We start from the raw sequence: 25,885 nt of genomic DNA, 5'->3' as shown, positions 1-25,885 counted from the left end.
GAGTCATATGTTTGAAGACAGTATAAATTTGGGGGAATATGATACTCCCAAGTCAGTGCAACTGTGTCCGGGAGAAATGGCTGCGAGGAGGAACTGACGGAGTTTGAAAGAGGCTCTATGTAGGATGTCGTGTTACATGCCTATCTGTTCGGCCAATTGAGCCATCCCACCTCAAAAGTCAGTGATAGCATACTAAGATGAAAGCACAAGGAGTCAACTGCAATTGCTTCCCATATTTTCCAAGGAGCTCTTCTATTCCTTCTCCTTTGAGGTCAATATCTCTGTATCACTTTAGGGAGTTTCGCTCATTCTTTTTGTATGTTGTTTCCATCTCTCTCTATCTCTATAAAGATTGATGTAGTCTAAAGCAGGTATTACATTTATGTAATGCCTGCTTTAGACTATATATACCCTCTGAATATAGAATACCTCCTTTATGTAATACCCTCTGAAATGAGATTCATGTGCAAAACAGCTGGACGCAATTTTGCGCATGAATCTCATTTCAGAGCTTATCAGTCTTTTCTATTTGCTTGAGTTATGGCCCAGACTTCTGAACCATATGTTAGGATAGGTCTTATTGAGTTATGGATTTTTATTCTTCTTTTGTTGCTTACTAAATTCGAGTTTAATATCTGATTAATAATTTTTGTTATTCTTATGTAATTGGTTATTTTATGTTGCATGTCGTTCTATTTTTCATAAGATAATAGTAGCCTAGAGATTTCAAGGTATTAACCTGTTCTATATCATCATCATTGATGCAAATTTTGCTTCTTATTGGGTCTCGGCCTTTAAATGCCATAACTTTGGAAGTGGAGATTTCCATATTGTATGTTTTTGATATTTCATTTAATGCTGGTAGCTGTAGTGATCTTCAATTAAAACCTGATCATCGGCAAATAAAATTTTATCGATGTTGGTGCAGTCATTTATTTGAATGCCAAAACTGTTTGTTTCTTTCCACTCTCTTATATTATTAATATAAATATCAAAAAGGAGTGATGATAGACTACATCCTGTCGAACACCTTCATTTATATTCTGTGATTCAGATTTTGTGCAGCTATCTTTTATTTTAATTTGGTTATATATATATTGAAAGAAAGTTGCTTTAATTAACTGGTTAGGAATATTGTCATCTCTTAAAATTTCCAGTAGTTTATTAGGATTGACTTTATCAAAAGCCTTTATATAATCGATGAATAGTATACAGGTCTCTGAATCGAACCTCTTCTTTTTTCTATCAGAAGCTTGAAAGTGAAAAAAGCGTCGGTGCAGGATCAGCCTCTACGGAAATTATTTTGTTCTTCGTCAAAAACATTTCGTATTTGTTTAATTTAGTCTTTAAGACTTGAATATATTTTATATCCAGTATTTAAAAGGTAAATGCCTCTATACTTCATTAATATTGCCTTTTTTGAAGATAGAGCGATCATAGCATTTTGCCAGTTTTCTGGTGGATTGTGCATTTAGGATCTTATTCATGAATTCTAGTAGTTTGTATCTGAAGTTGTCTCCTGAGCATTTGAAAAGTTCCATACTGATAACATTTTCTCCTGCGCTTCTATGGTTCTTGCATTCTTTAAGTGTTGACACTAAATCTTCAAGAGTAAAGGAGTCTGTTGAATTATTTGCAGAAAATGGTTCTGAGATTGGGTTGTCATCAATTGTCCATAATTCTTAATAGTATTAAGTCAGCACTCCAAAGGTATAGTATTGATCTTAATCAAGTCTGTATTCATGTCTTATAAATTTATGCTTGTGTTTGAGGTTCATCAATATTGTTTCCTAATTTACGTGTTTCTCTCTTTTTACTATTGCTCTATATTCAATTTCATTGTTTTGTTTGCGCTTAACCATTTTTCATATCTTCATTTCTTCATCTATAATTTTCCTGATTTCTGGGTCCCAGTTACGAAGACCTTTATTTTTCATTGTTTTGTCATTCCCAAGATTTTTCGGGCTGAATCTCCTAAAATATGGGAGAGATGATCCCTCGTCATTAATAGATTCATCTGAGGGTAGTTGCTGTAATTTTTCATTTATTTTTTGTTGATATAGTTTTCTTTTATCAGGGTCAGATAATGAGCTAACTTTGAACCTAAGTTCTTGGTCGTCTAATGGATACTGGTGCGAGTGCTTTATTCATCTTCGGGGGGTAATGTACCTAATTTATTATTTGCTATAGTATAAGTCTATAATAGATTTCGATCCTCATGCCGCCCATGTGAATTTATGGACGCCTTTGTGTTTGAACATTGCATTCATTATTCTTAGATTATTATAGATAAAGAAGTCGATTAATCTTTGGCCGTTTCTATTTTTTATTAATTCTCCAAAAGTTCCGAGAAGATTTTGGATTTTTATATTACCTATGTGAGCATCTAAATCACCCAGCAGTAATAACATCATTTTTATTTTTTCTGTTATATTTTGGAGTTGGTTATGGAAGCACAAACTTTCCTGTTCTCTACCCTCCTCTGGAGCATATATAATCCGAGGATTGAGAGATATCCTCTATTAAGGTTCAGAGTTGTAATATCTTTTTGTTAAAGTAATTATAGTTATTGTCTTTAAGGGATTTATGAATCATAATCGATACTCCTGCTCTCAGGTCCTCTTGTATGCCACTATAGATATGTACGTACAGAGCCATACTTATGCACAGGCACAAGAGGTTATAGCTGGGGGGGGGGACAAAAATTAGAGCCAATTTAGTGGCCCCAGGAGCACTCTATCATCTCGGGAAACGTTTAAAGATAGCCTTTGTATGCAGTTATCGGTTTCTTTGGTTCCCTGGTTTTTCTTTTGTTTTGGTCATCACTGTTATTTTGATTTTCTTTTGATACAGAATTCATCTATTTGGTTTTCTTTGTTCGATTCTAGTCGCCGACTAGAGGAACTTTTTTTTATAAGCCTTTTTTTTGACCGGTTCCAGAGTTAGTCAATCTCTGGCATGGGAAAGCAGGTGTTTTCTCTGGGAAATTCCGGTTTTTCTTCCCATAAACTCAATATATTCGACTGTAGAACCCACACTATTTTCAGACATCACTCAATCTCCAAAAGTTAGATAGGGGCTAACACAGCTTCACCTACTCCCTATATAAACTTCTTACATTCAAGATAACAAAATGAGTCATTCTTTTTTTCCAATCGGTACCTCCAGCGGATCTAGCATGATTTCCATTTTGAGCAGGCCTAGAATTCTTTCTTTGAGACTTGAAAGTAATTAGAGTACTTGTGAACTGGTTACTAGCCTAAACACACGGTGTCCACTGACAGGGATGCAACATCTGGCTGTTGGACCATCCCATAAGATGAAATGAAATAGCAAAATAGGGAAGATTCACCCCTAGCCCTCAAATAATCTAATAGCATCGGGGAAGGAACAAGAAGAAAAGAAAGAAGGGGAGGGACCATTCTACAGATAATATAACAGATGTATACTACTACCAAGAATTGTCCAGATGCCCCTTGTATTTGAAGCTATGGAGTATTCCAGGTTTGTTAATAATATAAAAACCAGTGTACAGAGAGTAAGAAGCACCATTTCATCATAGTATTTGAATACAGGTGGTATGGAAACACACCATGAACTCTGACTTCAAGAGAGAGGTGCCATCGTGGGTTGTCACATTAGTGGCATGTCCATACATACCATTGTCGCTCAACTGGAGTATTCAAAATCAACGGTTGGTGATGTGATGGAGACGTTCTGGCATCATTAGTGTAGGAAAACATCTAAGGTTGATGAACCAGAAATGATTGACCAGAGAGGAGGGTGTTAAAATAGATGGCACACACAAAAACCAGCTACAATCGGCACAGACTATCCGTAATGAGTTCCATAGCACCAGTAACACCATAGTGAGCACTATACTGTACAAAAAGAACTACATTTACAGAATTTCCATGGAAGAGAAGCAGCACACAAGCCGAACATCACAACAACGAACAAGGCAGATCATCTGGCCTGGTGCAAAACGCATGTGAACTGGACAATTGACCAGTGAAAAACAGTACTCTGGAGCAATGAATCAAGGCTCACTTGTTTTCATTCTGATGGCAGGGTGTGGAGGCAGCCTAGTGAACGTTTGTTACCACAGTATGTTGTACCCACAATAAAGTTTGGTGGTGGAGGAGTAATGGTGTGGGGTTGGAGTGGGATCACTGGTTGTTATCCATGGTTCCATGAAGACAGTCAGTAACTTGATATTCTGGATAACCAGGTGCTGCCTACACTAGGGAGTTTATATAAAACGGAAATGGTTACTATCAAGAAGACAATGCCCCATGCAACAAAGTTGCAGCTGTTATGGAATGGTATGAAGAGATGGTGTTAAATGACTGTCTTTGCCTTAGCAGAGTCCTGATCTCAACCCCCACTGAACACCTGTGGGATGAATTGGAGCAGCAATTGAAGTCCAGAGCAGCACGCCCTCAATCTGTCGATGAACTCAGTGCTGCTTTGATGGAGGAATGGAGAAAAATTCCACCTAATGTCCACCACACACTAGTGGTAAGCCTCCCTCAAAGGGGGCAGGAGGTGATCAAAGCCAAAGGTGGACATACCCGATATTAGGGTTTGCCAGCTGGTATCAATTACAAATTGCTAGTGTCTAGACAATTATTGGTAGATAGCGTATATATTACATGAAGTAAGTATGGCCCAGCATCAGGTACCTCGGGTTTGCCACTCCAGCACTTACTGAAGTGAGCCCTTCAGTGAATACTGGAATTTGTTGGTGAATGCACAGCAGCAGTGGACCCAGAGGTGGACACCAAGCCCCCCCCACCAAAGAAAAAAACACTAGAAAATTTTCCAAAAAACTTTTCCTAATTAAAATTCTTTTTTTTTTTTCTATTTGTGTCATGTCTTCTATTTCTATACTACTTATGAATTAGCAATCATTGTAAATGCTCAGTCATAGGTCATATGTGATGAGTAGTGTGTATTCTCAAATTGTCTACTAACTCCCCCCCCAAGATTAAATCCTGAGTGTGCTACTGATGTAGAGTTCCAGGCATCAACTGGAACACAAGTCTGCACAAAAACATTCAGAACTTTGGCTAACAACATGGGTTTCCATGGTAGGACAGTAATATGATCAAAGTGTAACAAGACAGTAACAGATCAAAGACTGGATCCCACTACCTGTGGGATCCAGTCTTTGATCAACTATTTCTAATCAAGCTCTCAGATCCACAAGTGAAAATTGGTTTGAACAGAGGGGAACAGGGTTTTGAAAGTGCTGGATCTGGTAACAGCATCATAAGATATATCCATAACCAAGGTAGAAATTCTGCCTCCAATTGGTGGAAAGTGACTATGCTCTGCAGTTCTGGGGAAAGTTGCTAAACATGCAGAATTCTCTGAGGGTTCACGTTGAGCTATAAAGCTGGTAATATGACAGACTTAGGAGGCATCTTGGAGCAGCATCACAGCTTGAGAATCTACAAGAAAAGAGTGTCAGCAGTGCATGGGAAGTTGTCAGGGGAGACTGAGAGAAGCAGTATCAGACTGCATATCCACAGTCAGGAGGATAAAACAAGTGGAGTTTAAGTGAATGAGCAGAGATATAAAACAAGAGCTGAAAAAAAAAATAGTGGGAGGAACAAAGAAAAAGGTGATCAGCATACTCATGGCTAGTACAAAGTGCAAGCAAGAAGGTGACTAGTATGGTAAGAAAGGCCAAAGTAAACTGAAAAGAGTTTTTTCTTTATGTAGCAAGTAAGAGGGAAAATGACTATGCAAAAATGATTTTAATCAATGTTGATGGTAGGAAGATGACAGGTGAAGGAAATGGCTGAGTTACTGAGTGATCATTCTGCAAAGGTGTAATATCCAAATGGAGATTTTGCAGTTGTTGATGTCACAGACATGCATTCTCAAAGAGAAGATGAACAGGGGGGGGGGGGGGGTGTTCAACATACTGAAAAATATCAGTGTGAATACTGGATGGCATATCAACCAGGGTACTATGTGAATGTGCAAGAGAACTGGTATTGCCTCTCATGATGCTGTTCTATTTAAGTCTCAGCACAAGTAAGGTTCCAAGAGAGTGGAAAGAGGCTAACATAGTTCAATAACACAAATCTGTCTCCAAGACAGAAGTAGCAAACCAAAGAATATCTCAGGAGTGGTTGTTCGAGTACTAAAAAAAAAGTGAAAGGTGAAATCCAACAATGAGAAGATAGGGATACGATATTGTATAGTGAGCACCAGACTACACTGTGATACTGCTAGACTTTGCAAAGGCATTTGACAGAATACTAGAAGATAACTAGACGATGGACAACAATTACAAAATTGAAGCAAATGGATATGAAGCTAGTAGCATGGATAAGGGGATGACTGACAGACACCAGGGAGTAGTATATGGTAGAGTGCAATCTAGAAGAATGAGGGTGGGCAGTGGAGTACTGCAGGGTTCTGTAATTATTACTTACGGGCAACTCCAAGGATCCTTAGACTCATCGAGGGAGGCCCTAACATCATGTCAAGAACAACTATTCAACATTCACAAGTATCTATCATACTTTGCCTTGAACTCATTCACAGTCATGGCATCCACAACAGACTCTGGCAGCTTATTCCACTCATTCACCACTCTCCAAGTAAAAAAACCACACTCTTGCCCTGTTTCCATAGATGGTCCGCAACCTAGGCTCATACTAAATTTAAATTCAATCCATTTTCCAGTGCTTCTTTCAATTCTAACTGCTGACTTGCATCATAAACATAGACTATGCATTGCTCAATATAATGTTGCATTTACATGATATAACTGCAGCATTGGAAACAGTTTTTCTCTTGGCACTTTACCATTTGCCTTTTTCAGATCTACAAACCTTAAATAAAGATTGTTGTTCTATTCTAATTCTCAACTATTTGTCTTAAAATGAAAATCTCATCCTGACAACCTCTCTATTTAGCCTGAACATATTTTACTAATGTGTTGATTAAATGGTTTCTATCAATGAATGTAAATTATCAGTGATAGTCACTTTTTTATAGAGGTTCTATAAACTGAAATAAAGGACCTTTACATAGAAGTTCTATACTCCATGAAAATCTTTTTAAGATAAAAAAAAAATCTGAGAAATAGAGCAACACTTAATAAAGTAATTTATTGTGTGTACATAATATATATATACATTATGAATTTCATTTTTATGAACATGAAGTTATTCAATATGAATAAACTACTTACAAGTGAAAAACAATAACAAGTCATTTACATACACAATAATTCCAGTCTGAATTATAACGAAACATTTTTTATGAAACTAATGCACTAACAACAACTTATGTGAAGATGACACGTGGATCAAATCGCAATTTAAGTCTTTGGATCTTCAAAAGTAGTAAGACTGCTGAATTGCTTAAAGCTCATCCAATCAAAAAAAAAAAAAAACAATTCTTAGTCCAACTGTTTCTATGAAGAATTCATACCTTAGTTAAATAAAATATATGCATAAATAGGCATCTACAAGCTTCACTTCACTCTCAAAAATGTGTGTGGGGGGAAAAACTTATATCATCATCATCAAATTCCTGACACATAATAACAGTGTACACGTAATATCCTGAACACCCTTCAAGGGGTGTACAGGATATTATGAAAGTACTACACGAAGAAATTACATCATTACTAACTCTTCTTATCAACAATTTCCCCCCAAATCAATCTGTTACCTGAATAGCCAGACAGTTATGAATTGTATTTATTAATTCTCTTGTGTAAACTTTAAGTTATACTATTTACCCCCTGAAGATGTAAATCCTACGATTTACGAAACTTGTCAGGAACTATTATTTCAGTGTTTTATATAACTGAATAAAAAAATGTGGTGTAATTGCCGAAATATATCTTTTGAATCTGTTACCTGTCAAGACTCCAACATTATCAGATCTTGCATTTCTGTCTTCTAAGGTACTTTTTACTGTATCAATCCACCTATATCTTGGTTTTCCTCTGGGTCTTTTTCCTGCCAACCTGGCAGAGAACACGTTTTGCTAATCTTTCCTTGCCCAATCTTTTAAGTAACCATACCACTTGAGATTAGCTCTGCTAATGCATTCCTGGATGCTGATAATCTCAACTTCTTTCCTAATACACTTGTTTTTAATATGAGGAATATTGCCATTGATGCAATCTGTTCATGCCCCCTAATCTTTCTCAGGACTCACATATCTGTGGTTGCTGTCAGCATCAGAAATATTTTTTTAAGAAAAAATACTTTTTCAGCTGAAGATGAGTTAGGTTCTTCATCCTTCATAAAGATAACCCAGCCTGAGGACATACTGCAAAAACATAATGGTATGAAAGAGACCTGAAAGAATGGCTAATTGAATGTTAATTTAAGGGATAGATTGGACCTAGATCTATGGATTGTCTAAGGTGTGATCTGGACATGAAGACTGAGGAAAGATTAGGGACTAAAAATGTTGTGAGTGAACATGAATTTATGGGACACAACACATTAAAACCTTGAATAGGAAGGTTTCTGGTATGTGAGCCTTGACCTCTCTCTACCACCACAGGTGGTTGGTTGTTATGACAAGAATGTCTCCTCCCTCCAACAAAATTATAAATTTTACTAAAGGCTTTCATTGCGAGATCTACTGGTTCTGAAGGAAAAAATAACAATCGGTTTTGTAAAATGTTAAGGATGATGGCATATAATTCAGTATATTTAATCAGAGTTAGCAATTTTCTAAGATTTTTAATTTTGTTGGAGAGAGGAGTCATTCTTGCCATTTGGATAGTTGATCAGCCTCTTTTGCTGAAGCACTGAACAATATAGCATTAATTTGATTATATAGAGAAACTTGTGGAGAATTCATGACTTAGTTTAGCACACGTGAACCACAGTAGTAGGTTTTTTATTACGTAAATATTTCGTCCTAGGTATCTTAAGACATCATCAGTACAGTAAGGCAATACTAGGAATGACAAAAGAAAGGGTTATTATTTTACATAATTTTGTATGACAATTTCCCATACTTTAGGGATGGCAAGAACATCATTGCGGTTTAGATTTGGTCTGTGGAGTAGGGCTTCAGCATTTTCTTTATATAAACGTTCATATTTATATGAAGATCTGTGTAGAAGTTTTGTCTTTTTTCCAATGGATCTTGTGGTTTGGGTTTTCAACTCCGTGTTGAGCAAGGCCTGATTTATGCGGTTCGATGAGGCGGATATGGTCTTGATGTTCCAAAATAAGAGAGTTTACAGGAACATGGAACTTCGTATACACCAGGTAGTAGCATAGGTGAAAGTTTGTCTTTAGGCGAGGGTAACAAGTTTTGGATTTGGTTGATGGGTTTGTAGGTGGCAGCAAGATCGTATTTCTTTATCCATATCTGCCTCATCAAACTGCATAAATCAGGCCTTGCTAACACGGAGTTGAAAACCCAAACCACAAGATCCATTGGAAAAAGACAAAACTTCTACACAGATCATCATATAAATATGAACGTTTATATAAAGAAAGTCCTGAAGCCCTACTCCACAGACCAAATCTAACCCGCAATGATGTTCTTGCCATCCCTAAAGTATGGGAAACTGTCATACAAAATTGTGTAAAATAATAACTTAACTGTAATTAATTTTAATTTAATTTAAGTAATTTACTTCAATTTAATTTAATTTAAGTTCAGGCCGCAACGTGCCACTGCACGCAATTTGGATTCCTTTGCACGTATATACTTCAATATAGCATTAGTTTTTTTTTTTTTTTTTTTGAAAGTTTGTCAATTATTATTACAAAAAAGAATATATATTTATTCAAAACAGATTTTATACACAAATGTAATAGAGATGCAGTCAAATTTTTTTAAATAAAAATTTAAGGATTTTATAGTGAAGATTAGTTGTCTTGAATTAAATAACATTTCTTTCTTGTTGACAGACTTTTTGGGTCTTGGATCTTATTCATAATTTATTTTAATGGTATTAAAACACCATGAATAACACTAAATTATAAAAGGATATTTATAAACATTTCCTTGTTTACAATATACAAATTATTCATTTAAATATAATAACTATTATTATAAATAAAGTATTAGAGAGAATTCAACACAATTATTTAAATTTTATTGGTCACAACTACAAGTATCTTCAAGTTTTATTCTTAAAAATTCATTATTCACCACGAAAGTAAATTATCATTTGGTTTAATGATTCAGCATTCAATACTTCAGTCCAAATTATTACCCCTCTATAAACAAAGTTTTCCTGTATTAAAAATTATGCAATGATAAAGCAATTTAAATAAATACTTTATGACAGATACGATTCAAAGATAAAATCGCATAGCTCTGTCTAATCTTATTACCTCTCCGTTTATTAATGGATTCTGAATTAAGTACTGCACCGTCAATGCATATTCATCTGGAAATCCAAACCTTTTTGGAAATGGAGCTGCTTCAGAGAGAAACTGCACAAGATCTTCAGGTAGACTTTGAACAAGTGGAGTATCAATAATTTCTAAAGAGGAAGAAATACACATGAATATAATACATTTATGCTAATATGTATAATGCCATTATTCTGTAAGTAAAGCAACAGACTAATGAGGATCACTGAAGCTTGTCTAAGTGGTCATACCTACCAAATTTTAAGATGAAAAATTCAGGGTTTACTACAATTTTGTTGCCTCTTAAAAAACACTTGTAGCACTCACAAAAACAGCAGGAAAATAAATTATATAGTATTGTCATCCATCCATGCTGATGGATGACAATACTATATATCAATGTCATCCATTAGCATGTTCTGGAAAGTTATTCAATTAAATGTATCATGCTTTTTCACAGTTATTTAGGGATAGAATAGAGTTTAGAATAGCAATATTTCCATTTTATCAGAGTTTGTTAAAATAAGTCTGTTATAGAAAGCATTGACTGTAATTTAATATAAAATTGTGATATTAATTTATTTTGCAAAAATGAAATCACGACTATGGGGGGGGGGGAAACAAAAATTTTAGAGAAATTGGTAGGAACTTGCATAAAAATTGGGTAGACAGACAATCTATTACCTGCAAGGAACAGCAAGAATTTACTAAAGGGAAGTTCATGTTTTAGCAATTTGCTCATATTTTATAACACTGTTACAGCCGAGTTAGATAAAGGGAATGGATACACTATGATACTGTTGGATTTTGATAAGGCATTTGACAGGATACCATATAAAATATTGTTGAATAAGCTGGAGAATATGGGATTGGAATATAAATGCTTCACTTGATTAAATGGATGGTTGGAAAATAGGTATCAAAAAGTGGTATACAGTGGGTGTGAATGTAAATTTGACCAGGGATCAGTCCTTAGATCATTGCTGTTCAATCTATATATTAATGACATTAGGAAGGGTCTAACAGTAGATGTGCAATTGTTTGCTGATGACACAGAGACAGGCAAGACAATCAGTGATATCCAGCACTTACAGAATGATTTGAATAGGATGGAAATTTGGAGAAATGAAAATGACTATTTTGTTTAATGTTAGTAAGTGTAAAGTTATGAAATTTCCAATGTCATATTATATTAGTGGGATTATACTACAAGAAACTGATAAGGCTGGGTATGTTGATGTAATGGTGGATAGGAATTTGAAGTTCAAATGTTACAGAGTAAAAATTGCAAATGCAAATCTGACAATAATTTTGATGCCAAAACAAACCTTGACATATAAGAATAAGGAAGTCTTCTTATAAGATGACTTCCTTATCCTTAGTGGAAAGGGTGCAAAGAGGAGTTACAGAGATTATATCGGAATTATGGAATTTAGATTATGAGAACAGATTGTGAGTAGGCAGATTACAGACTCTGGTTAACATGAGAAAGAGGGGTGATATGATAGAGATCTACAAACTTGCAAATGGATGTTATGGGATATCGCCTGAAGAAATTTTTCATTACATGGAAGGTGGGGGGAAGAACATGGGGGCATTGGAAGTTAAGTTTGTTCATAGTTAAGACAGAGGTAAGGGCTAGAGTTTTCTCTCAGAGAGTGAATTAGTGGAATAGTCTGCCTTTTCAAAGTGAATGAATTTAAGGGAAGGTATGACAGCTAGTATGGATGATGTATAGCCTCCCTTTATGAGCCTTTGACTCCCTCGAGGTCTCAGATAATAATAATCATTTTTATAATAATGGTGGCAGTAGTATTATATTAAAATTATGCCTGTGGGTTTTTAAAGAGCGTCTGGATTGCATTCATATAGCAAAGCAGCATTCAGGTAGATCAGAGGAAAGTAAGAATTTTACTCTGCCTCATCATGTTGATGGATATAATAGCATATTAGTGCCACTGGCTATCAGGATAAACTCATTATTTAAGGGGAGAAAAAACCTCAGAAAACTTTGTATAACTGATTGGAAAAGTGAGAAGTAAGTCAAATGTCAAATATTGGGTCTTCTATCGAAACCAGAAGAGGTGGCAGGTTTACATCATTCTCTTATGAAAATGTTTTAATGGATTCCTTTCTTAGCTTATAACTCCTTTCTTGCACTTTTGAATTTAGTTAATTTCTTATTTTGTTTCAAAGTCACAGCATAGCAATTTAAGGTCTAACATGATATCTACTAGAAGGGGAAAAACATATGGTGTGAAAAACTTTCACTATTTGAATAATTTAAATGTAATCATATGTGTTTTTTTTTTAATTTCTTTTTAAATGAAACTCCCACCTAAGAAAGGTTGTAAACCTATAGCACATCAGTACTATGGGTGGGCAAAGGATTTTTTTTTTGTATTTTAATTAATACCTTTTTTTTTTTTTTTTTTCATTTTGTAAATTTTTTGATGGTTGGTCAGCAAATTTAGTGCTCCTGTAAAATTGGTGATTTTTGTCTGTTTTTATTGTGTTTTCCCTTAGAAAAGTAATGTTATATAATATACTAGTGTAGATTTTAGTGTTTTATATAGTGTATTTAGTATTTAATCATATATTTTTATTAAGATATAATATTTAGTATATGTTTAAAATGGCGGCAAAAAAGGAAATGCTAAAAAAAAGCGCTACAGGCGAGAACAAGAAAATTAGCCCTGCCAATGAGGTTATTGTGCACATGGAAGAGGTTAATGAAAATGAATTAACTGCCAAAATAGCGAAGTTGAAGCAGATCATCAGAGAGACAATGTGGGAATTGCAAAAAGTTGAGAGACGATTAAATGAGCATAGGGAGAAAACGAAATATGAACAGGCAAATAAGAAACAACAAAGCAAGGAAACAGGTAAGTCAGGAAATAACGAAAATTAGGTAAGTGATGTTGTTAGTAAAAAGAAAGATGTTATTTAGTATGGTGACTCTATAATAAAGCATGCTATAGAAGAGAGAGTTATAACATTGAGTTTTCCTGGAGTGAAAATTAAAAATATAACGCAAGTAATTCACAAAAAGAAAAGAAAAGTAAACGAAATCGTAGTTGTAGTAGGTACGAATGATTTAACTGGTGATAAGTTCCGTATGAGAGAGAGATATCAACAACTGGTCTACGGGAGATCTGAGTCTGCAAGGTTTAAGGTAACAAGTGGTGTACCAAGACACAGTGCTTGGTCCACTGTTATTCAATCTGTACATTAATGATATTAGGAAGGATTTGACAAGTGACATACAGTTATTTGCTGATGATGCAAAGATTGGTAGGGTAATCAGGAATGCTGCTTATCAGCATCCTGATTGCAGTCTTTGCAGAATGATTTGAATAGGCTGGAATTGTGGGCATGGGAAAATGGGTGTCAGTTCAATGTCAGTAAATGTAAAGGCATTCACTTTGGCATGATTATATATCCAATGTCGTATTATATTCGTGGGATTAGATTGAGACCTTAATTGATTCAGCCACAGAGGCATTGTCTGCAAGGATAGAAAAATTAGAACTCCATGGTGGACACAGAAGTTAAAGAGTCAGTGAAGGAAAAAAAGAAAGCATATCAAAAGTATCTGGCAAACAACAGAGGGGATAATGTACATCCTTGTCTCACAACAGATTTAACATTAAACCATCTTCCCATACTTCCTTCAATTCTAACTGCTGACTTGCAACTCAAATAAAGACTAAGTATTGCTTGATATAATGCCCCATTGACTCCATATAACTGTAGTGTATTAAATAGCTTCTCTCTTGTCACCTTGTCATGTGCCTTTTCCAGATTGACAAAACTTAAATACAGATCTTTGTTATATTCCCATGCTTTCTCAACTATTTGTTGTAACGTGAAGACCTGATCCTGACAGCCTCTATTTTGCCTGAATCCAGCTTGTTCTTTACCAAGCTTTTCTTCCACAATTCTTCTCAACCATTTCTCAAGTATACTTGCATAGATCATGCCAGGAACACTCAATAGGGAAATATCTCTGTAATTCTCACATTCAGTTTTATTTCCCTTTTAATATATGGGTACTATTAGAGTTCTACTCCAATCATTGTGAATTCGTCCCTCAGTCCAGGCTTTCTGAACTACAGTGCAGCCACTGTAAGACTTTTATACCACCATACTTCAGCATTTCTTGTCGAATATCATCTGCTCCTGCTGCCTTTCCACAATTCAAGCCTTTGATGGCTTTTTCTACTTCAAGTATGGATATGTATTCCTGACTGTATGCCTGTCGAGTGTTTTTTTACCACTGTGCTATCACTGCTTGTTTCATTTAGCAATTTTTCAAAGTAATTACTCCATACTTTAAGGATATCTTTTTCTCCTGTTTTCATGTCACTTTTATCATCTCTAACTCCTTTTACAGCATTCTTTCCTCCATTTCTAAGCTTCTTCAACAACCGCCAGAATATCTTACCACCTTCTTGATATTCATTTTCTATGTTCTTGTCAAAGTACCCCCCATGACTTTTGTTTAGCTAGTTTCACACAGTGTTTTGCTTTCTTACATTTGTCTCTGTATTCTCTAAGAGCAAAAGCTGACTTATTTGCCAGGAACTTTTGATATGCTTTCTTCTTTTCCTTCACTGCCTCTTTAACTTCCTGTGTACACCATAGTGTTCTGATTTTTCTATCCTTGCAGACAACCTCACCACATGCCTCTGTGGCTGAATCAATCAGGGTTTTCTTCAAGGCTTGCCACTGAATCTCCAAGGTTTGGTTTCTGTTTTCAAACGCTTTCATTTTTTCTTCAATAATCTTTGTGTATTTTAGTTTACAGTTCACATCTGAGAGCTACTCAACTTTTATTCGCTTTAAAACTTTCTTACATGTTATTCTTTTCAATATGAAATTCAATTTTATCCTGCTCAAGACTAATTAGTGATCACTTCCAGTTTCAAATCCTCTGTACACTCTGGTGTCCTGCACCAGGGAGAAAACATCACTATCAGCAATAACACAGTCAATGAGTCTATTCTTTTTCCCTGCCTCTTCTCTCCATGTGAATTTGTGCACATTTTTATGTTGGAACATAGTGTTTAGTAATAACAGTCTATGTCCTGAGCTGAAATCCAACAGGTATGTGCTATTATTATTAGCTTTGCTCTTTTCTCTAAATTTTCCCAAAATATTTTTGCATGTCTGACAATCATTTCCTACTCTGCTATTTAGATCCCCAACAAGGACCAACTTTTCCTTTTTCATTGTGTGAGTTGCTTTTTCTAAAGCATCAAAAAATTCCTCCACTTCTACTTTAGTAGAACCCTCTGTGGGACCATAGAAAGAAATAAGTTTCATTGTCCAATTACCCATTCTGATATTTGTCCACATAACTCTACTTGAGACTGCATGCCATTCAAGAAGATTAGCCTCATATTTTGTGTTGAATACTATGACTACTCCTTCTTTTCCCTGATTGTCATTGCCTGAATATAACATTTTGTATTTATTGCTTAGAAAGATCTCACCAGTTTTTGTGTTTTTGGTTTTAGTCACCCCTATCCTATTATATCGATCTGGTACTTATCGAATTCTTCAGCTAGCTCCATTTCTTTGCCATTCAGGCTTCTTATGTTGATAGTACCGATCTTTAACTCTGGTGATGTTGAGTTGGGGTTTGTTTTCAGATTTGTTCCAGTAGCTGACTTTTTGCTGTTCACCCTGGTTCCCTGATGAAAACAATGGGGGCCTTGTTTAACCAGGCAATGCTCCAACTGGCATGAAATTTTGTCATGTTGTATCATAATTTTTTATTTTGGTTTAACCAATAAGAGTACAATTTGGTCGGCTAAATCCCAAATTGCCAGCCCACCCTCGTTCATTCAGTATCCAGGTAGATACCCAACAGGGTGCACCACGAGAAGGTCAGGATTGTACATTAGGTCAGAAGCCCTGGTCGGTTCTCCGCATTTCTTTAAAGGCTATGTGGAGGTCTCCTCTCAGTTATACAGCTTTGACCCTTAAGCACCCCCCAAAAAAAAATGCTTAAAAACATTCACAAACAACCTTTCCACTGACTCAGGATGTATCTGTCAACAGAATGTTATGTTATGGATGCAAAACATGGATTTGCATATAGCAATTAAATTGAAACACCAACTTAGATACTACTGAAATAACATGGGTACAAAGTGCATGATACATTTAATCAAACATGGCTAGCTTGGCAACTAACATCCAGAGAAATGTGTCTATAAATTAATATATATACTTGAAAAATCATTATGTACCATACAAGGTTTTTCTCTCACATACTTAGACCTTATCTTGAAAAAACATATTGCATTTTAGTCTATATTAGTGGATGTCAAAGAACCTTAAAAAACAGTTTGGAAACCTCAGAGACTTTTTTAAGATCTCCCAAAAAATTATATTCTTCTCCAGAAGTATCCTAGTATGCATAAAATTTATTATTCTTGTGGTAAGGGTTACGTAGGTCAGAGAAGTTTGAAATTTGAGAAAGTGAACACCACAGTGATTATTATTATTAATTATTAACATGTGACCTCCACGGAGTCAGAGACTGATCATGGGAGGTATACATACTATCTATGAACCACTGTGCTCATAAACCATGCCTTAAACTGATTCAATATGTCTACATTCACAGCACATTCTGGCAATGCATTCCACTCACCAACCACTCTCCATGTAAAGAACCTTCTCCTGACACCTCTACACACACACTCTCCTCATACGGTTTCCAGGAAGGCCTTTTGTTCTACCCCCCCCACCATGCTATGAAAAATTCCATGTCAACCTGATAACAACCCCTGACTAGCTTATATGTTCAATCATATCCCCACCTCCACTCATATTCACGAGATTCTGCAATTTACATTCTCTCAATCTATCCTTGTACTCCACATTCCAAAGACCACTGACACCTTTGTGAATCATCTCTGGACCCTTTCTAAAATATCCTCATCACCAATGAAATGCTGGTGACCAAATTTGTGCATAATAATCCGATGAGGCCTGATCAAAGCATTATACCATGGCATCATAACCTCTCTGTTTCTGTATGTCATGATCCTCTGCATCATTGCCATTATCTTATCTTATCCAATGTGACGTCTTCACAACTTGTGCAAAGTGGCCTTTGAATTTCAGGTCCTTGTCCACCACCACTTATCTCTCATTTCCTCTAACTCCTTTAAAGTGTCTCCACCAAGTGTATATTTTACATCCCATCATTGCTTACCAAATTTCAAAACCTTACACTTTGCAACACTGAACTGACAGTTCTGCTTAGCTGCCCATTTATACAATCTATTCAAGTCCTCCTGTACGGCCATAACATCTGATTGACTCTGCACTGCTCTCCCCAATTTTGCATCATCTGCCAACAGTCTATCCCAATATCATTAATATACAAATTGAACAACAGTGGTCCCAAAACTGACCCCCGTGGCACATCACTAGTGACCTTCCTCTTTTGGGATACTGCGCCCTCACATACAACTTTCTGATACCCATTTAACAGACAGTCACTGATCCAATTCAGAAGTCTGTTATCCAATCCCATCCATTTCAACTTATTTAATAGCTCTGAATTAAAGATACAAAAAAATTATATACTTGGTTTAATCCTTTATCCAAGTGTAAGCAAACAAAGTTTATGCCTGAAATATAATCAGGACTGGGGCAACTCACATATAGAAGCTAATGACTTGCCACATGACAAGCTATTGGCTTGTCATGTGGCAGTCTATTAAAATTAAAAGCTTTTGCAAAATCTAAGTATATCACTGTACATGCATGCACTTCCCTTGTCCAAGACATTTTTCACCTTGTTATAGTTTGTAAGTAATTGGAAGTTTTTCCACTTGGTTGTACTATGAATTAAAGATACCAAGAAATTATATACTTGGATTAATCCTTTATTCAACTGTAAGCAAACAAAGTTTACACCTGAAGTATTTTCAGGAATGGGGCAACTCATACATAGCAACTAATGACTTCACATCGCTTGCCTTAATATCCTATAATGCAAAGTACATCTCATTACAGACATGTATAATGCTATGCATTATAGGAAGGGTCACTACTCAGACCGGTTTTGACCTTTAGATGTGCTTTGCATTATGGAGGGGCAAACTATTACTAACTAGTGAAGTTTCCTTGGATAGTATCCTAAACTAAATCTCATTTTGCAAGATATGCAAAGGAAGTCAGATGTACATAGTAGTAAAGACACACACACACACACACACACACACACACACACACACACACACACACACACACACACACACACACACACACACACACACACAGTTCTTTGTTTAAATAATGTCAGTATTGCCAGTGTCATAATTAATATACGTAATTTTTTTTAAAAGTTACTGAGGTTATTTGCTACTGAATACATATACATGAGTTTCTAAGTAAAAATTTTAACAAAAGGGTTGATTCTGAGAAATCAAATGAAAGGATATGCACTCATCCTCAAGATGGAGGACTGTTGGTTAGTTAATAAAAATTAGGTTAAGACATAAAAATAAACATTACCTGGTGCAATTGTACAACATCGGATCCCTTGCGATCCCAAATCTCTAGAAATAGGCAAAGTCATTCCATTAATTGCTCCTGAACTAGCTGCATAAGCAGCTTGGCCCATGTCACCCTCATAACCAATAACACTAGACGTGTTTATAATAACCCCTCTCTGTCCATTTGTATCAGGTTCATTTTTCTTCATAAGTCCAACTGATAGACGGATAACATTGAAAGTACCAATGGCATTTACCTAAAGACAGAAAGGACAGAAATTAAGAAAATTTAAATTTCAATAAAAGTTTACATGATTATGCAAAAATGTTAAGTACATTACAGGCATAGACTTCTGTGGCTAATTTGTTCAAAAGACATATTTTGGTGATTACACCACATATTTTATTATTCAGTTATACAACATACTGAAATAATAGTTCCCAACAAGTTTTGTAAATTGTAGGATTTACATCTTCAGGGGTAAATAGTATAACTGAAAGTTTAAACAAGAGAAATTAATAAATACAAATCATAAATGTCTGGCTATTCATAAACTCAAATAACAGAATGCAGATATAAAACGTTATTGACGTTGAACAATACTGGACGATGTTACGTGTTCCTGTTCTCGTTCATACAGTCCGAGCTAAGATTGAGGTAGATTTTTTATTAGAGCTGACCACACTTGATGGAGAATTAAACCTTGATTTTTATTGAATTGGGTTGGGTTTTTCAGCATATTAGCAGCTTTTTTAAATTTTCTTATGTAGCCGTTGTTTTCTATGTATGACGTCGTCGTTTTTTGCCAGAGTACATCGTGTCCAGTGGAAGTGGTATGGAAAGCAAGATCCGTTTTATGTTCTCTTTTATACTGTACATCTTTTTGGTGTTCAGCCATGCGTATTTCTCCAGATCTTCCTGTCTGTCCTACGTAGCAAATCCCGCAAGAGCAATGGATTTTGTAGACTCCTGGTTTTATAATTAGAGAAACTACGCATTAAACATCCTGTAGACTTCTCTTTTATACTGTACATCTTTTTGGTGTTCAGCCATGCGTATTTCTCCAGATCTTCCTGTCTGTCCTACGTAGCAAATCCCGCAAGAGCAATGGATTTTGTAGACTCCTGGTTTTTTAAGAGGATGATGAGGTGGTTTTGGCGGATGTAGGAATCTTGAGATTTTTTCCATAGGAAGGAAGGCTACTTTTACGTTGCGTTTGTTCATTAATTTGGCTAGCTTAACTGTAACATTTTTGATATAAGGAAGCGAGATTGTGTTTTTGTAATCCTGTTTTATTGTGTTGTTAGTTGGAGGCATTTTAAGGATTCTCTTGATGGTTTTTGTTTCATACCCATTCTGTTGGAGGATTTGTGTTATGTATTTTAGTTCTTCATTACATCTTTCTTGCGTGCTGGAGATATTGTATGCTCTGTCTCGAAAAGTTTTAATTAAGCTTATTTTTTGTGAAGGATGGTGGTGTGAGGCTGCATTTAGAAATCTTCCTGTGTTGGTCGGCTTTCTATATACTGAGGAGAGTTTATTTTCTTCATTAACTTCAAATAGAATATCTAGAAAAGGAAGTTTTCTATTTTCTTCATGTTCTAAAGTGAATTTTATGGTGTTGTGCAAATTGTTGAGATAATCTTTCAAATTGATAAGTTCATCTGTTGTTCCACTCCATATGATGAAAATATTGTCTACACAGCGTAGCCATATTTTTGGTTTTTTATGGTAATTCTTTAGAGCATTGTTTTCAAATTTTTCCATAAATAGGTTTGCTAATACTGGTGATAATGGTGAACCCATGGCCAGTCCTTCTTTTTGTTCCCAGATTCTGTCTTGATAGGTGAAAAAGTATTGTTTATACAATGTTTAAAAAGATCTAAGATATCCGGAGGGAAGAGGTCTTCTGGGAGATTCAAAATATCTTGTCTCGGGACGTTTGTAAACAAGCTGATAATGTCTAGACTTGCTGTCTGATGGACCAATATGTATATCTTTCACTTTTTCTATGAAATGTGTACTATTTTTTATGAAGGAAGATGTTTTTCCTATATGATGTGAGATCATGTTGGTGAGGTATTTCGCCAAGTTGGAAGTCGGTGAATCTTTTGCATCTACTATTGGTCTTAAAGGTATATCTGTATGTGGATCTTTGGAACACCATAGATTCTTGGTATCAAAGGATGTTTTGATTGTAAGTATTTTTTAAGTTCTTCCATCCAAAGAGGCACTTTTTTTATGAGAACATTTGTTTTTTTGTGTTTATGCCAAGTCAGGTCTCTGTCTAAGGGTTTGTAGGTGTTTGTATCCTCCAGGAGACTTTTCATTTTATTATCATATTCTGTAGCATTTAAAATGACAGTGTTGCCTTTATCCGCTTTGATTATGACAATATTTTTGTCATCCTTTAATTTTTTAAGGCAAGTGTATTCATGTAAGGTAGATTCCTACGAGGTAATCTGCTTTTTAATAGTAAAGCTGTACTCTCTATATGGATAAGATCTGTAGTGTTGTCCGGTAGATTTCTAATTCCTTTTTCTATTTGTGCTATGATATCAATTTTTGTTAGGAAATGTGGGGTTAAGGCAAAGTTAAAACCCTTAAGTAAAAGGTTGTTTTCTTCTTTTGTTAGGACTCTCGAATAAAGATTAATAACTACTTTTGAATAATCTAGTATTTTTTATGTATTTCTTTCTTCTGAAGGAGTACGTCGAACTTATGAATTAATGTATTCTGAGATCACTATTGCTTTGTTGAATGTAACACTATCACTGTTATTCCATAGGTAGGATGGAAGAGATGTGGCCAGTTCATTATGAAGAGAAAAAGTGTTATTACTAATTAATGCTAATTCAGCTCTAGTGACTGTAATTCTTTCTCTTAAAAGAGCTAGTTCAATTTTATGATAAATTCTGGAGGACTTGTTTGTATGGAATACGCATTTGATTTTGATGAATTTCGGGATGACTTCGTTATCTCTGCATCAGATGAGGGAAATTAGACGGTTAATGAAGTTGAGATGTTTAATGCGTAGTTTCTCTAATTGTATAACTTTATGCCAAAAGCACTCACCTTAAGTTTGTAATTGCAGGCGTAGACTTCTGTGGCTAATTTGTTCAAAAGACATATTTCGATGATGACACCATATTTTTTATTATTCAGTTATACAACATACTGAAATAATAGTTCCCGACAAGTTTCGTAAATCGGAGGATTCACATCTTCAGGGGTAAATAGTATAACTTAAAGTTTAAACAAGAGAAATTAATAAATACAAATCATAACCATCTGAATCCAAAAGAATGGGTATGAAACAAAAACCATCAAGAGAATCCTTAAAATGCCTCCAACTAACAATACAATAAAACAGGATTACAAAAACGCAATCTCGCTTCCTTATATCAAAAATGTTACAGATAAGCTAACCAATTTAATGAACAAACACAATGTAAAAGTAGCCTTCCTTCCTATGGAAAAAATCTCAAGATTCCTACATCCACCAAAACCAACTCATCATCCTCTTAAAAAATCAGGAGTCTACAAAATCCATTGCTCTTGTGGGATTTGCTACGTAGGACAGACAGGAAGATCTGGAGAAATACGCATGGCTGAACACCAAAAAGATGTACAGTATAAAAGAAAACATAAAACGGATCTTGCTTTCCATACCACTTCCACTGGACATGATATACTCTGGCAAAAAACGACGATGTCATACATAGAAAACAACGGCTACATAAGAAAATTTAAAGAAGCTGCTAATATGCTGAAAAACCCAACCCAATTCAATAAAAAAGCTTTAATTCTCCATCAAGTGTGGTCAGCTCTAATAAAAAATCTACCTCAATCTGAGCTCAGACTGTATGAACGAGAACAAGTGACATCGTCCAGTATTGTTCAACGTCAATAACGTTTTATATCTGCATTCTGTTATTTCAGTTTATGAATAGCCAGACCGTTATGATTTGTATTTATTAATTTCTCTTGTTTAAACTTTCAGTTATACTATTTACCCTCGAATATGTAAATCCTACGATTTACGAAACTTGTCAGGAACTATTATTTCAGTATGTTGTATAACTGAATAATAAAAAATGTGGTGTAATCACCGAAATATGTCAGTTAAGTAAATTAATTAAAAATGGCAAGTATGTAATGTATGTATAACATTGTAGTACAACAAAATAGCACCAACAGTGGATGGAAATATTATTACTCTTATGGGCTACTCCATGGAGTCCTTAGACTCATCAAGGGAGGCCCTAAACACCATGCAAAGTGCCATCCAACATTTGAGTCCTTACACTTATCAAGGCATACCCTAAACATTATGCCAAGTACTATCCAACATTTGCACAGTATCTATCATACTTTGCTTTGAACTCATTCACAGTCACGGCACTGACAACACACTCTGGTAACCTATTCCTCTCATTTACCATTCTCCAAACAAAAAATCTAGTCCAAGATTTTTGCTGTTTCCAAGGATGATCCCTAGTTCTCCTATCCCTAGACCTGTTCTGAAAAATTTCACCTGTATTAATCCTGTAAAAATCTTTTGGTAATTTGCATTATTATTATTATTATACATACACTTCCATGGAGTCCGAAGACTCACCATAGGAGACCCAATCTATCACCACTCCTTGAACCCAATTAACGGACAATTAACAGAAGTAGCATTTTGTGACAACCTTTTGTGGGTGTTGTGCTTACTCGCTTGTGTCTTGTCAAAGCTGAAGTTAACAGGAGAAGAGTTCAAAATGAAACGATGCTTTTGTCATTTAAATACAAGGTTACATAACTTATCCATTAAAAAAATAGTTAATGGCAATTACTTCCCAAAACTCAAAACTTTCGGACCGGCATGCAATCAGAGCAGTTAAGATTTGGATGATGATGTAAATTTATACAAGATTCAAGAAATAGACAATGAAATTTAAAAATACTGGAGGAATTCTAGTGTAATTCCAAAGAACTAATGGCAAATTAATCAAAGTCAGACTTCCTTACCAAGTCAACTTAAGCAAGTAAGCAAATGTTAACCCTGCAGAGTTTGCGGTCGAAAAAATTGCAGCTTAGACCACGTGTATCCAAGAGATACATTCATTACAAGTATGTGTTGAAATGCGACAAAACTTAAAATAAAAAAAAAAACAACGCTGCAAATATAATACATGAATGGTTTATTTATTTTCAGTTATAATCTAGAAATTATTGAACAAAGAAATATAAAGAATAAACATTTTTGTTACAAAATAATGCAAGCATGGATAATGAAAGAAAATAAAACTAAAACACATTTAACATTAATTAATCAGAATCTTCAATAGTTGGATTTACAAAACAGTCATCACAGTCATTGCAAACAATATTGCTATGCTCAAGGCATAAATACTTTTTACAATACTTGCAAAATTATTTTGATAAGTGACCTCGGATGCATAGCACTTAAAACATCTTTTTCTGTTTGTTGAGGGAGCCGTATCTGTTGTCATTAAAATTTCCTTCAAACTGTGTCTGAAATTAATGAAATTTCAAGTGTAAAGGCTTATGCACACCTGTAGATTTCTGAATGCCTTTTTATTTGTTCTGATGCAAACTGACATTATGAGATTTCTAATAAATATTCTAGGCAGTATTTTCACATTGCTGTTCATCACTGATTGTTGCAATGTAAACCGGCTAGATATGAGGCCTAAAAATGCTTTCAATTCTGTTTTGTCTATTTGTTTAGCATCTCTTTCTCTTGAATACCAGTTCGAAATAGAATCGATGCATTTATTTGTATATAATAAGATTAGATCTAAAACATCATCTATGATAAAGCAATTCCAAGTTTCAAGTTCTGTCTTGGCATTTTTTGTGTTTGGGTGAACTAATGGAAGTTGACACAAAATATTTTGCAGCTGTCTTCTAATTTGTCTTCTTATTGGATTTTTCCTCCATTTTGATTTTTTATCCTTTCCAAGAAAATACTCTTCATTCGTATCTAACTCATCTTCACTTTCTTCACTAGAAATATCTTGTTCGGTATCCGAAATTTCTGAATGAACTTCCACATAATCATCATCTTCTAAATCACTTTCATCTTCGCATTCCCATCATTGGACTCGAGTATCATTTGCTGAATCTCTTCAACACCTGATGGATTATCCAATCGATATATTTTTCTGGCCATTTTCAATGGTAAATAAAAAAAACAAGTAAACCAATACTATACCGACATCAGAGTTTGTGGTATCTCTCAGATACAATTTATTATCAAATATCACACACCTTAACATAACATGTGTTAAATAACTGATGGCATAAACAATGCAGAATATCACTCATAACATACATATGCGCAGCTAGTCATGACCTCCAAGCTATACACTGTATAGTGTAAGAATATTTATATTAAAACAATTTCTTTGTATCTGTCAGATCAGCTGCAACCTCCACAGGGTTAAGCAAGTTGTGTCATGTGATTTCCATTCCGAATGTTGTTAACTGGGGTGCTTAAGGGTCAAAGCAGTATAACTGAGAGGAGACCTCCACATAGCCTTTAAAGGAATGCGAAGAACCGAGCAGGGCTTCTGACCTAATGTCCAATCCTCACCTTCTCGTGGTGCACCCTGTTGGGTATCTGCCTCGATACTGAACGAACGAGGATGGGATGGTATTGATTTAGATGATCAAATTGTATTCTTATTGGCTTAAACCAATATACAAAATTATGGTACAACATGACAAAATTTCATGCCGGCTGGGACGTCACCCGGTTAAACAAGGCCCCTGTTGTTTTCACCAGGGAACCAGGGCGAACAGCGAAAAGTCAGCTACTGGAACAAATCTGAAAGCACACACCAACTCAACATCACAGAGTTAAAGACTGGTACTATCAACATAAGAAGCCTGAATGGCAAAGAAAGCACTAGCTGAGGAATTAGACAAGTATCAGATCGAAATAATAGGGGTGACTGAAACAAAAAAGGCAAAAA

General features: G+C 35.3%; 1 protein-coding gene across 2 annotated transcripts in view; it reads right to left on the bottom strand.

Annotated features, from left to right (window-relative positions):
• Positions 1-7,114: 7,114 nt before the first annotated feature.
• The window catches only part of LOC150107917 (3-hydroxyacyl-CoA dehydrogenase type-2-like), a 73,014-nt gene continuing 54,243 nt past the window's right edge, over positions 7,115-25,885 (bottom strand). The window contains exons 4-6 of one of the 2 annotated variants that reach the window (XM_090415434.1): positions 18,915-19,152; positions 10,350-10,501; positions 7,115-7,394 (exon numbers count right to left, since the gene is read on the bottom strand). In XM_090415434.1, coding sequence (XP_090271560.1) covers positions 7,389-7,394; positions 10,350-10,501; positions 18,915-19,152 — 396 coding nt within the window. In that variant the 3' untranslated portion in view covers positions 7,115-7,388. Of the gene's footprint in view, positions 7,395-10,086; positions 10,502-18,914; positions 19,153-25,885 lie in introns of those variants that run through there. The other variant, XM_090415433.1, reaches the window with a different exon arrangement.

The sequence above is a fragment of the Typopeltis vanoorti genome, chromosome 3 (genome assembly GCF_054136105.1).
Source record: "Typopeltis vanoorti isolate ZY-2024b chromosome 3, IOZ_Tvanoo_1.0, whole genome shotgun sequence".
Classification (NCBI taxonomy): domain Eukaryota; kingdom Metazoa; phylum Arthropoda; class Arachnida; order Uropygi; family Thelyphonidae; genus Typopeltis; species Typopeltis vanoorti.
The sequence above is the reverse complement of the archived record's forward strand: the minus strand, read 5'-3'. Positions and strand labels throughout refer to the sequence as shown.